We start from the raw sequence: 14,668 nt of genomic DNA on the forward strand, positions 1-14,668 counted from the left end.
GACTTCACAGCCTTTTGCAAACAGGCGATAATCGTCGAGACTTTTACAGGTGAAGTCCTGCGGAGACTCTGATTGACGATGTTGGCTAAATTTCCTTTTTATCTCGGAGCTGCAGCTGAAACATCACGATGAAGACGATGATGGTCATTCTGAGGGTTTGAGGAAAGGCCTCATCTGATTGATTCTCATAGAAAAACCACCCACTACAACCGGACGCTGCAGAAATCTATACAACAAATGTTCCTATCTCATAAAGGTGCTGTTTTCCCACACGTCATCCCTTGTTTAACACTCGACCCTCTCTGCCTGATGTTTCTGCTGCGTGTGCGCGCTGATGTTCCTTCCTGTTATTTCTTATTTCCTTTTTTTCTCACCGTCTAATCCCATCGACCTCCCGCCTGCGCATCAATTACATCTCCATTGAGCGGCCATTAGGCAGAGGCATTGACATTCACAGTCCTCCGTCTGCTCCGAGGCCTGATGTGTATTCGGGCCCTGTGCATTACACCGGGATTACATTATTTATTGTTGGCCGCTTCTCTGACGCGTCGGGTCCCGAATGTCTCTTTAGGAGGAGAAAGGAAGTCTCCAAGAAGAGGCCCTTCGTTTTTAACCGTCCCACATTTACGCACAAATTACGCACTGGAGAATGCAGTTGAACCAAATGGAACTGAGCAAATTGTTGTTGTTTTTCATTATGTAGAGCTGAAGTACAAGTACATTCTTTTACGCAGTACTTACGCACGAACAAACACGTGCGTCTGTTTATTCTTTACGTTTTAATATCTATCTTTTTGGTGCAGCAGAAACACACGTGACACACGGGGGGGGGGGGGGGGGGGGTCTGTTCTTAAATATAATTAATTACTCTGAATATGGCGGTGGGAACTTATGGGGTTTGCAGTTTTCTGATTAGGATCTCTGATTATCTGCTTCTTGTTTTGATAGTCAAATATTCGTGGTTTTTCATGACTATCAGGAAAATATTTGACTATCAAAGACCAGAATCTGGAATAAGTTTGGCGGTTATTACAATTAAGCCCCGGGGGGAACGTGTTAAAAGGCTCAGGGCCTCAGAGAAGTGATAGCCGGGGGAATTAACAACTTTCACACCCCTGAGCGCAGACACACACACACACACACACCCCAAAAACTCACTCCACACCCCCAATCAAACTCGCTCAATCTACAGGCGATCTTTGCAAAATAAATCTAATTATCCTGTTGATCAAGTGCTAAAACTTCACTTTATCAAGCATCATTTATTTTTAGTTCCTATAAACCACCAATAAATTGGAATTAATAAAAGAAATCAATTTTAAAAAAGTTTTTGGTTTACCTGAATCACATGATGACTTTTTCTGGGGTAAGTTCTGTTTCTATTTATTGACCAAGCCCCGAATTTTACATCTGCAGATCAGAATCCTGTTTAATATTTACCCTCTGACCATATTTACACCTCCCTCTTATGAAGTTCACTTAAAAAATAAAGCGTCATCCCTTATCCTGAAAACTCTGTGAGACAGTCAGTGGTCCGGGTGGCCCCGGTGCAGCCGCCGGGCCAATATACAGCACGCCAGGGGGCCATATCGGCCATTTTGCAGGGCCCTTCCTGGATCCTAACACCGTATTCAAATGTGAGGAGCGGGGCGGGACCCGGTGCTCCGTATAAGAGGAGCGCGTCCAAGTTTCTTTACTGTATTTGCGCGCAACAGCTCTGCGTCCCGAGGCCCCCGGTCCACCGAGAGAGACACGGGACAAAAGTTGCTGGGACATAACAAGAGTCAGGTTATGAAACAATGGATGAGTGACAAATAAGAAATATTGACTTTACTATTCCAGGAGCAGAAAGTCTCTTCGCTATTTCACTTTTTTTTCCTCTCACATTTTTTTGGGGGGGTTCGAGATCTTCTCTCCTTCGTTCTTGGCAAAGGAGACAAATCGACGTTTGGATTTTCCCCTGAAATTCTCAAACTCTGCGACGGATTTTATATTTATTTTTGATTTATTTTTAAAGAAAATAGTTTTTTCCCTCAAAAGCCTCAAATAAGACTTCATCCTCCAGAGGTTTGTGTTGGGGATGTTGAGCTCTGTGAAGATGGAAACCCATGATCTGCCAGAGTGGAATACTTTCTACAGCGAGGCCAGTGAGGTAAAGACGGATTCACACATAAATATAATTTTAAAACTAGAATGTTTTGTAGGAATATAAATGTCATTGTCTTCATGAAGTAGGTCTGTGTCTTGTTTTCTTTTTTAGATTCAGGTGGAAAAGTCATGACAGATTTTTATTTGCGCACAGAAGGGCTCGAAAAAAAGCTGGAGTCTTATAAATTCTAAAACAATATTATCAGGACTTAAAACCTTAAAATACTTTCGAAATTAAGTAGAAGTAAAACAGGAATTAAAATAAACTTGTGATAAAATAAGAATTAATGTGCACTTTAATGGATACAGATGAAGGGAAATAATTTTTTGCAGTTTTATCAAATAAATCAAATTGAAATATTTAAAATCATTACAGCAACAGTTACTAATAATCTGAAGCAAATGAAACAATAACTTCTACTTCTAAATTGATTATTTAATCGCTGAGAAGTAATAAAGTTGGAATTATATGATTAAAACAGATGTTTTTGAAAGTATACATTTTTTTATATTCATCATTCTGCCTCCTCCTTCTTCTTCTCTCTTTGTGTTGCAGCCTAAATGTTTTAATTCAGTCAGAGTTAATTTTATCAGCAGCTTCAGTTCTCACCTTAGTTCGACCTGATGAAATTACTGAGAAGAAAGAGTCGGATAATATTTAACCAACGATCAGTAAACGAGCCGAGATACCTCCTGTCCCCCTGTGGATTTAAAAAAAACCTTCTCCTTCACCTTGAGAGCTTTTACAGGTTTTATTCAAAAAGTTCATTTTTGCAATTTAACACTGAAAAATGCATCCTTTCCCGAACATAATAAATATAGAATGAAATAATAAAATCCCTCCATTTTAATCTGACTGCTGGACAACATGTTTTTTCCATGGGAGCAGTGGAGGAGGCCGTCTGAACTCAAGAGGCACCATGACGCACTTTTACGCATTTTCAGGTTAACATCGCCGTGTGAAATCCATGTCCTCTCCGCACACTGAGAGCTTCATTGTGCATTGATAAGAAGTCTCCTTTTTTTAGTCCATCTTTTTTCCTTTCACATTTAACAGCAGTTTAACAGCAGAGAAAATAAATTCAATCAAACCCTCAGAACAGAACTCTTTGTGATTTGATTTTAAACGGTCAAAATTTTAATTAAAGGTCAATATAACACTATTATAATTTGTTTTACTAATTACACTGTTGAAATCTTTGTTGCACCAGTGTGATGTTTCTTGTGAGTAACCAGATGTTCCTCTCTGTGTCCAGATGTATTCCTCCCCCAGCACCATGAACTCAGGTCTGGGCTCAATGGGCACCATCAACAGCTACATCAACCTGAACCCAGCCACCGCCTCCCCTGCTGGCATGAACATGGCGTACCCCAGCTCCAGCATCAGCAGCTCCCCGCTGGCCTCCATGGGACCCGGGCCCGGCCACATGTCCCTCTCCCCGGTGGCCTCGTCCCTCAGCACGAGCTCTCTGACTCAGCTTGGCCCCGCTGGTTCCAGCTCCCTGGGCTCCTTGTCCCACTACCAGAACATGGGCCAGTCCATGAGTCAGCTGGGATACCCCTCGACTGGGACCCTGAGCCGGGCCGGGCCCAAGGACATTCCCCCAAAGCCCTACCGGCGTTCCCTGACCCATGCCAAGCCGCCATACTCATACATCTCCCTCATCACAATGGCGATCCAGCAGAGCGGCAGCAAGATGCTCACCCTGAACGAGATCTACCAGTGGATCATGGACCTGTTTCCCTACTACCGCGAGAACCAGCAGCGCTGGCAGAACTCCATCCGCCACTCGCTCTCCTTCAACGACTGCTTTGTAAAGGTGGCTCGCTCACCAGACAAGCCAGGCAAAGGTTCATACTGGACTCTGCACCCACAGTCAGGCAACATGTTCGAGAACGGCTGCTACCTGAGGCGCCAGAAGCGCTTCAAGATCGAGGACAAGATGGCAAAGAAAGGAGGCAAGAGCCAGGAGATGGGCTCAGGGAAAGGACGCCACAGTGGAGATCACCTAGGGGAGGATTGCAGCCCCACAGGAGGATCAGAGGGAGCCGACTCTACCCACTCAGACAACTCCCACCCAGGCTCCTCAGATGACCAGCCGCACCCCCGAAACTCCCTGATTCCACTAGACTGCCCTGCGCTGTCCTCCTCACACCTCCACAGCCCACCGGTCTCCCTGCCTCCCTCCTCCTCCACCTCATCCTCCATCCCTCCATCCTCCTTGTCCCTCTCTGGCACCTCCTCCTCTTCTTCCTCCAACCCGCTCCTCCACTCCCAGTCCTTAGCAGGCAGCACCCACCTCCTGCCCAGTGCCATGCAGCAGCACATGGACCTACAGAGCGATGCCCTTAAGTCCCTTGACCCCCACTACAACTTCAACCATCCCTTCTCCATCACCAACCTCATGTCCAATGAGCAGAAGATGGACCTCAAGTCCTACCAGGACCAGGTGATGGCCTATAACAGCTACACTGGGACCTCTCCTGTGGGGGCCAAGCAGATCTACGACAGCCCCGGGCCAGTGGCCATGGACTCAAGTGCTTATTACCAAACTCTGTACAGTCGCTCTGTGCTCAACGCTTCCTAATGTGGACACACACACCTGGTGAGCCGAGATGGAGACTTCTCGTTTTCTCTGCCTTTTCTAAAATGGACACCCAAGCTCTCTTTATTTTCCTCTTCCTTTCTCTCTCCCTCTCTGGCTCTCGTCCAGCGGCCTTGAAAGAGACTCACATCTAAAATGGCCACCGTGTTTGAGGGACCAAAGAACAGGCTTTTTTTCTTTTACCAGGTTCTGATAAACGTAGAAATATGGGTTTGGTTACATGGAGGAAAGAAAAGTGAAGCTGGACGTTGAGAAGTCTTAACTGATGATGAAGACATTTGACCCATCTGTGTTCAGTCAACACAGACGTCAGATTCCATCATTGCCCTTCGCAGGAGCTCTGTGTACGGCATTATTGGCTTTGTACAAAATGTAAATAGAACTAATGTGGGGAAAAAGGATATTTGCATTTATTTATGAAGGGAATAAATTTTAATATATCTTGTATAGTGCTCTGTCAGCCAGTTACAACCCAAATGTGAGGAAATAAGAAGTTTCAGGTTACTGCTTCAGGCAGGTGTTACTGCAGTGGGAGACAGCTTAGTACATTTTTGTTTTGTTACAGCATTTCAGATTACGTTCCGTCATTTCTGTCACGTCAGGCGTCCATCAATGTAAATGTAGCCTGTGAAGTCTGTACTTTCAAAAAAATATTTGTAGTTTTAGTTTGATATGAAGAAAAAAAAGCCATTTCATTGTTGCTGGAGCACAAAGGAGACAAAAAACTGCAGCCAGAGGGAAAGAGGCAAAGAAACTGTGGTAAAAAAAAAAAGCATGTTGTGTTTCTGTTTTTCAAGACCCAGATCATTTCCTGTTGCAACGTATACGACAGCATTGAAGCTAAATGCCTTCCCACAGCCTGTAACATTCAACAGTTGGCGGGTGAGGTGCATTGGGGGAGTTCAGTCAGTTACCAAAACAGCAGAGGGGAGGAGAGATGCACTATGGGAGGATTTACATACAGTACTTTGCACTATGGAGCTCCCACTGGTCAGGTGGGCTGATAGTGTGTGTGTGTGCGTGTGTTACAACAATACTTAGAGCGACCCCTTACACCGTCAATGCATCAGCTCAATGGGATCAGTGTAACAATGTCAAAGGGTGTCAAAGAACCCTCGCAGTCTTCTCCTGACTGCCGGTCTGATAAGAGATCAATGTATAGATGATCTATTGAAGGATTACTCAGAGGACGCACAAGTTTCAGGTCACACAATGTCGTCCTTTGTGGAGCATATTTTAGTTCATGTCTTTTATTTAAGTGATGGTCCTTCTCAAACTTTTGAACGTGTGCTGATATAATATATTGTTGTTTTTGTTGCTGTTGGTTTAAATGTGATTAAAATGATTCATGTTTCATTTTTCTTATTAAAAGGCAAAATATGTGGGGAGAAAAAAAATGTGTTTGTTTTGTTTTTCTTGTTCCATCTTTTTGCTTGACAGGGGCAGCGTGTGACAAGATATCACACTGTCACCTCACAACACGCCACCCAAGAGTGAAACAGTTATAGATTCAATATTTAAAAAAAAGAAGTTTATTGTTTGATACTTTAATTAGTACACAGATGTATACAATTTTTCTATTAATGAAAGGAGGTGGATAAATGAATAAGAAACGTACCTTATGTTTAATAACTGATTGGGGCCCTGTCAATTTTGAAATCCCCTTTTGGGACAACACATTTGACCAGATTTTACAAAGAAATAAAAAATAGCACCAAAAAAAGGTACTTTAAGGTTTTAAGAACATAAGCATAGCATTAGCACGTCCTGCTCAATCAATCAATCTTTTTCTTTCACTCGGCTGGTGAGGCCGTGCTGAAGGAATAGCAGAGCCTTGTTGAAACAGCTCCTGACCAAATGACTGTGGTGTGTGACATGTCAGACTGGTAGACTAAACACGACTGGATCACACTGAGGGCCTCAAAGAAGAGCTCTGCACAGGCAGCATCACACAGACACACACATGCACAGCAAGACTCTGACCACTCCAAAAGTGACTGACCTGCCTCTGACCCAGCACTGCACAAACAAGTCCAGAGACAAACGAATAAAACCAAAACACAGAGAACAGAAGAATATTTTTCTCTTCAATCTTCACCGTGTCTGCTCATCTTTAGTGCCTCCTCTGACCACTCACACGCTATTCAGTGAAATTCAACAATTTCTCTAAACATGTTTTCCGAGTGAAAAGCAAGGGAACAGCAGCTGAAATATGGAAACCTGTAGAACTGTAACATAAAAAAACGGAGCGAATCCTGATCCATATTAAAATGTTGCAGACGATGAAGTAATGGATAAAATCATTGTGCTGTTTACAAATACAGCAATGACACTGTGACAACTCATTAGCAGATACATAAAAAATAAATGTATTGATCTTGGTTCCTGCTGCTGCCACGCCCCGACCTCCTGCTCTGGCGACAGGCCTCCTGTCTACTTGTCTGCCTGTCGCCTGTCTACTTGTCTACCTGCCTGCCTGTCTCCACTCAGTATGGTTGCTCAAGCCCCATGTTGTCGGAGTTGTCACGTATTTGTCGCTGCCTTTTTTTGTCTGTCACGTTAAGCCCGGCAGCCACTACGCCTCAAGGCTTCCAAAATATAGACGACAGCAATATGCAATCTTACACGCACACAAACGCACGCTAAATATGTTGTTTAACCCCTGTCTCAATCAATGTGCTGAGATACCGCAGATCATACAATGGTTCTGTCCATGCAGGAAATAAACATCCTGATTATTTTAGCCTTTTTATGATGCAAGATCAATACAAAGGCTTCTGGAAAGAGCCACAACACACTTTAAAAGTCCTCACTTTGCCAAAATGTCCTCACTCTGTGGGTTGTAGGCTCAAAATGGTCCTAACAAAGATAGCTGTACAAGAACATGCACGCACACACACACACCTTAAAAATGGTAACTGGTTTATAGTCTGAGTGGGAATCTAAGGCAGTTTGTCACCTTGCATACACAATAGACCCTTCAGAGCAGTTTGATAAGAAAGGCGCGCACCCGTCTGATATGGTCTCCACAGCTACAAAGACACACACACACACACACACACAGGTATGACTAACCCGGCCGACTCTAAAATGTCACTCTGATACGTTCCCCGGCAGAAATCAGGTGATCACGCTGATAGTGGCCACATTCAGTTCTCATGAAGGAAAACTGATTACAGTCTCCCCACAGCTAATGAAACAGTGAGGTTTAGAAGCAGCAGCAATGCAGCAGGTACTGGAACAATTTCAGCCACAAAACGGGAGAAAATTAATGTGAGCATGACCCTAACATTTGTAACCTCTCGGTTGTAATCTGTCAGCCTCGACCGACCCAGTTTCCAAATGCGAGACTCTTAGAAAAGAGATACCAGCAGCTGATAACAGTCTGAATGTCACAAGAAAATAATCTCCTCTTGCAAACGACCACAATCCAGTCAGGTTCTGGGTTTAGAAGTTTTTTTCCCTGCTCATTTTCCATTCATTTGAAATGTAAAGATTTAAATTAGAAAATGTTTTAGCAGATGTAACACAGTTTCCACAAGAAGGGTGAAAAACACATATTTGGCAAATCACAGCATTAATTATGCTGTTTAGTTAACATTAGCATCAGTCATTTACTGCATATGTGAAACTGATATAAGCAAATTAAAGACAATCCTTGTTGGAATATTGGGGGGAATTTGGCTATTGTGGTTAAAAATCATTATTTCACACAGATAATTTTAAAGTATAGACACTGTTACCTGAATCAAGAAAATTCTGGAAGAAAGATCATTACATTCCTGCAAATTATTCAAAATATTTCATTGTTTTCAAATCAGATCACAACACTGTTTGTGGATCTCTCTGGTCTGACAGTTATAATCTGCTGTGAATTTTATTTAACGTACGCAAGTAAAACACAGCAGAAATAATAGTGTGAATATGCACATTTATCAGTATCAGATCATCTGTAGGTAACAGAGGAGTCTGGAGATCACAAGATGTAAAAATTTGGTTTGACCGATAATTTTTACTATTTAGAAGTAAAGTATGGGAGCGAAAAACAATATGGTTATAGTTTGATATGTTATGGTACAAACATTTAATGTAAGGGTTAAATCAGATCACAGTGAAAACTTTGTGCATTTGTATTTCAGTTTTGACTATTTTATGGATAAGGGTTAGGGTTATAGGCCATATTCTTTTCTACATGGAAAATAAATACAATATATCACCATCAGTTTTGCTGAAGCTATTGATTAACTGCCTTAAGAGAGGAAGGGAAAAATCCTGTATTATGTCAATAAAAAAGAGACACATTCTAACATTTCAAATCTGTGGTTTAATGGTCAAGTTTAGGAAAATAAATATTTTTTTATAGCAAATAAACTATGGTTAAATTATGGCCAGGGGTTAGAGAAAGAACTTGACTTCACAGATAATAAAAAACAAGTTCGGAAAAGTTAATTGAAGATCTGTGACAGGACGCAAACTCCCATCCTGTGCATGAAAGACAGACTCTCTGCCTCACCACATTAAGGGCTGATTCATGGTTCTGCATCAAAGCTACGCTGCACGTACCCACATAGCCTACACGAGCTGATAGATGTTGAAGAACAATGACTTTTACTTATAGAACTGCAACAAAGAAAAGAAAGACGTCGTCCGTGTTCGTTCCTTCAACTCATTTCAAAAATGGCGGCGACTCTGTCGGACCAATCACAGCTCTTGCGGTCTGTGTCCCCTTGAAACGGAGTTGAATTTTCGAGGAGCTGCATGCCAGGGTACGGCGTAGTCTCTGTAGACGTGGACCTTAAGCAGAGGCCTAGCAGAAGTGAAAATGGATGTTGGGCCTCAGAAGAGTTACTGGTTCGTTAAGCTGTAATCAATAACTGCAGAAGAAGAAAAAACAACTAAACTCTGTCAATGTGGCTCGATTGACTTTAATTTACTTAAAGGTACAGTGTGTAGAATTTAGTGATATCTAGTGTTGAAATTTCATGTTACAGCTGAACACCCCTCACCTCACCCTCCTCTTGAAAGAGAACCTGTGGAAGCCTTAAGTTGTCATAAAAACTCAAAACGTAGAGAGGGTCCCCTCGATGTAAATATAAATTATTTAAATATAAGGGCTTTTTCTGGGGTGAAAAAAAACTACAATTCATACAATTTAGATGAAATGAACTAGTGAAAACATCATGAGGATTATTCTACATTAACTTTCTGCCAATAGATCCCTTTCACCTAAATCGTACACACTGGACCTTTAAACTATTTTCTTAGGTTGAGTAATCTGTATTCAATTACTCATGTAACTTTTACATACAGAACCTCACAAGTTTGTTCACATTGACAGGTGAAGGTGTGAAGTGCTGTTTGAAGTGAAAACTGTTTGAGTGGGAAAGTTTTCTCCAGATAAGATCTTGTTGTTTTTTTGCATAATTAGCCGCTCAGCTTTGAGGAGATACTCTTTAAAGGGAGTAAGTTCAGTCGTCAGGTCAGCGGGAGGGTGACGCTGTTGTCATTCTCATTAAAAAGGATATTTGTCTCCTGAGGTGTAACAGTCTCTGAGTAGTTAAACACTTGATGACAGCCGCCCTCAGGCTGCGGCTGGTGACAGTGAGCAGCCCGACGACTGAGACACCTGCACAAAGAACGACTGTGAACAACAGATCACATACAAAAATAAGATGAATTTCCTTCTGCTGCTGGAGTTTATCTGTGACTTTCATTTCAGCACATTATGGCTGCAGGATGGTTTAAACTGCTGCACGCTCCGTGGCTCAAACACTGGAGAAACTGTTTATGCACCAGAGTAGAAGCAAAATGAAGCAAGACAAGAAGTAAAAGTGGTGTTAACATCTTTCACTGAGCAGCAGAGCAGAGAGTGTTTTGTAAAGGGACACAAAATACCGTCAGGATTTCCATAGAACTATGAGTCAGAGAAAAACACATTCAATTTTGATGTGGGGTAGATCCAGGAATCCTGATTAAATCTTGACAAAACCAATCAGCCATTTTTGGAGGACTAATATTTATGTGGGTGTGACATTTGGTGCAGATTGATTGAATTTAAGGAGACTGTTGGGCTTTGGCAGTGGTATGCACTCTGTTTTAATTTAACAGGTGTTTGATTCTGATCTCCTCCCAAAGAAAGAAAGAGAGCAAAGGGAGAGAAAAGGGTGGTGCATGTTTTCAAGATGTGCAATGCAAATGAGGCAGTGCATCCTGGATCCTGTTAGGTGGATGTACTGTTTACTTTTGTTATTGCCTGAGGAGAGGGAGGGAATGACGGAGAGACAGAGTATGACAGAGAAAGAGAGGGAGAGAGAGGGAAAGAGAGAGAAGGAGTGGAGCACTTTCAGTTCAGCCCTCAGGTCATACTCTCCCTTTTTTGAAAAATAAATTGGTTAGATGACAGACAGATAAGTCAGTTGATCCGGGAGATGAGACAATCAGTAATTAAGTTGGTAAATTTACACTTTCGTAAACAACAAAAAAAAGTATTTTTATTCATACAGGACTCTATGTGGACTCCACCATGCACCTGCAATCTCAAACTAATAATAATGATCATAAAGCTCAAATTGAAGCCATACGAAATTTAAGAAATAGAAGAAAAGAAGAAAGTAACACACATTTTTAAAGAGACAGAAAGATGGAAATTCAAAACAATGCAATTTGTAAGCAAAAAAAGAGAGAAAAGGTCAGTGCGTCCATCAATACAGAGTCAGATTGAGCTGCAGCTAATGAATATGCAGACTGAGAGACAGTTTGGCAGTTGACCAGAAGCTGTAAAAAGGCTGTCGGAAAGACATCAGACAGACAGAGAGACAGTGAGACAGGTTCAGCAGCAGAGGAACCTTAAGAGGAGGGAGACAAATCATTTGACACATTTATATTCAAACTGGTGTGAAAGGTTTTCAAATATGTCAACTTGAAATATGATGCAAGTCAAAAGGAGCTTTTACAGACAACTGAGAGAAAATTTTTAATTTTTAAAAAAGTAAAAAAAAATTTTTAGGTTTCAGACTGTTTGGATAAAATAAAAGATCTTTATGTATTTGATTGAAAAAATAAAATAAAGAAAAATTACATCTGCCGAGGAGGTAATGTGTCCACCCCTGTCTGTCTGCTGAATTACACGAAAACTACTGGCCAGATTTACACAAAACTTGGTGGAAAGTTGGAACATTGGTGCTGATCCGGCTCAGAGGGCGGATCCAGAGAATAATTCATGGATCTTGATGAAAAAAGGACTGCTGACTGTTGACGCTCGATATTGAATTGTGACCTGAAAAAAATGACATTAATAATCACAATGTTGGATTTTGGAATTGTATTCAAATAAAACATGATTTACAATTTATCAATAGCAAGAAAAATAAAAATCACACAACTAAAATAATAGTGTACTCTCAACGTACAATATTTAACTACTGCTTCTAGGGGTCAGTCAAAGAGTTCGATGACATCATGAGGCGGAGTGGGATCATAGGAGTCTACCTGACAAAGTCTAACTGACACAACTCAGACACAACTCATGTTCACGAATGACGAAAAAAAAGTCAGTTGGTTAACTGGCTAGAAGTGTGTTGTTCCTCAGTCATAGACAGGTAAAGAGGATGTGATGCAATTAAAAGGTGACAGAAAAATGAAACGTCCTGTTACCTTGAATCAAACTGGGGAACGTTGTTGGAGACATTTTGGATAATGTACGTACACAAGTCAGCAACATTATAACATGGGTCTAATTTGAATGAAGAATTGGTACAAATTAGATGTTGAAAGAAAACAACATAGGATCTATCAATGAGTGAGACAATCAGTAAAAGACTCAGTGTGTTTTCAAAATGAACAAAAAGATGTTAATGAAACAGTAAGTTATTAGGACAGAGACATTCAGGTAAAAGGAGCTGCAGCCTGTAAAGAAGAGACAGTCAGTTAGTCTTTCATTCAGACCAACAGACAGACAGACCGACAGACACTAAGCGCCACTGGACAGCAGAGGAGCAGATAAGCAGGTTGGACTTTGCTCCATCAGCTCTGCGTGTTGCAAAGAGGCCTGAGATAAAACTGCTGGCCTGCGAGAGGAACACAGAGGAGGCTGCTGATTACATTTAACCTGACGGTGTGCATGTGTGTGTGGGTGTGTGTGTGTGTAGGGACAGTATTGATTAAACCAGGGCCATCGACACATGGACGCAACAGGCTAAATAACAGTCACAAAAAAGATGGGAGAGCTGCCTCTGTGCTGTTGAGCAAGCAAGAGGCAAGAAGAAGCAGTGGAGCAGGTTTGTAAAGAAAAAAGATGCAGAGCCTAATCCCTGAGTCACGGTTCAGATGACTGAACCGTCGCAAACGTTAACGTGCCCCAGAGCAAAACATTTACAACTTCAGTCACGTGCGAACGTATTGAATTCTCTGAAAGAAATTCAATTTACATTCATCCAGCTTTAATTGTTAAGTGATGTGTTTATATGATCTCCTGATGAGCTGAACGGCCTGTACTTCACAAAACAACCTGTTTCCTCTGTGCTCGAGCCTCTCGTCCACACACAATGTTTCAAAGACTTTCAAAAGTGCAGATTTTCAAAAACGGACTTCTGTGTACCCTTAAGCTTAAGTTTAGTTCCCACAGTATGATTTTCAGCCTGATTTGCCATTGCTGACAAGTTTAGTAGCCCTCCTTGCCTACAAGGCTCCAAACGTGTCGCGGACTGCGGTCAGCCAACTCCAGCCAATCTGAGTGCAGGACGGGGTGGAGGTGGTGAAGGTACATGTAGTGAAGCGGTGCCTTCTGTAATCTGGATAATCGAGCATCAACCATGTGTCTGAAGGTCAGGGTAACATTAACTCAGCTGATATTAGCTGCATCAGGCTCGGTTCATGTCGGATTCGTGGTGTGAGTTCGGCTGTTACTTCACACATGCCCACTGTTGCTTTGTGAAATGCGGCTGGTCCAGAAACAACTATGGCGGCGATATGTTTTCTACGTTTGGTGAGCACTTCTAGGTCTAATTACAACTTTAGCATCACTACAGCTTTCCTCTGTAGTATTTAATGGATCGTTGACGTAGACTATATCACCACCTACTGGCCAGGTGGGTTTGAGCGTTTGTAGTTGTTTTAATGTTCGTAACTGGACGAAGACATTTTGTAAAGCGAAGGTCTTTTTTGTTTTTATAAAACAGCGGGAAATATGTGTTAAAAACACTGTCGGCAGTAGTGTGGATAAGTCTTCATATCATTTTTATCGTTTCTTCTTCCTTTTCTCATTTTCCTGCTTCATTTCCTGCTTGGCTGCGTCTCGGCTGTTTGCACTGACCCAGTTTCTCCTTAGGGATCGTTAACAGTTCCATCTTATCTTATCTCTGTGTAGCATTGTTTCTGTTGTGATTGCACACACAGCACCTGCCTGGTTAGTCAAGTTTAATCTGCAACAGGATACACTGTGGATTTCAAAATAAAATTCAAATGTTTTATTGTTTGAAAAGTATCACACTGTTTCATATGGCATCGTCTTTCACCGAGCCTCCTGCGATAAGAATCTGTCTGTCTTATCAGAAATTAAAATACTGGTCAAACTCCTTCTCTGTGGTTTCAGGATGTTTAGATATGCAGCGGAGGGGGTGGGAAGTTCAATATCCTCAGGACTTGGTAGTACATTCTCCTTCTCGTGTCTCTGGAGAGCCTCAGGTTGGATTTTATGATGTCAGGAGTTGAGCGCCGTGAGCAGCGGTGAGGGGAAACCCCAGCACGACCTGTTACCGATCACTTAAATAAACCATGATCAACAAAATGAGGGGGATATCAAGCAGCCCATCTCAATGAAAACGCCACTCCAACATGCAAACCAACTCTAATTACAGTGTTACTTCGCCTTGGGTAAAGCTAATACCGCTGGAATCCTGCTGGTATTGGCTAAACGC

At 42.0% G+C, this 14,668-nt stretch overlaps 1 protein-coding gene across 1 annotated transcript; it reads left to right on the forward strand.

Annotated features, from left to right (window-relative positions):
- The first annotated feature begins 1,694 nt into the window (after positions 1–1,694).
- Positions 1,695–6,151, forward strand: foxa3 (forkhead box A3). The gene is made up of 2 exons (XM_020088557.2): positions 1,695–2,152; positions 3,405–6,151. Exons 1-2 carry the CDS (start codon positions 2,081–2,083, stop codon positions 4,734–4,736), a joined length of 1,404 nt encoding a protein of 467 aa, XP_019944116.1. The 5' UTR covers positions 1,695–2,080; the 3' UTR covers positions 4,737–6,151.
- Positions 6,152–14,668: the final 8,517 nt, after the last annotated feature.

The sequence above is a fragment of the Paralichthys olivaceus genome, chromosome 11, assembly GCF_024713975.1.
Source record: "Paralichthys olivaceus isolate ysfri-2021 chromosome 11, ASM2471397v2, whole genome shotgun sequence".
In the NCBI taxonomy this organism is placed as follows: domain Eukaryota; kingdom Metazoa; phylum Chordata; class Actinopteri; order Pleuronectiformes; family Paralichthyidae; genus Paralichthys; species Paralichthys olivaceus.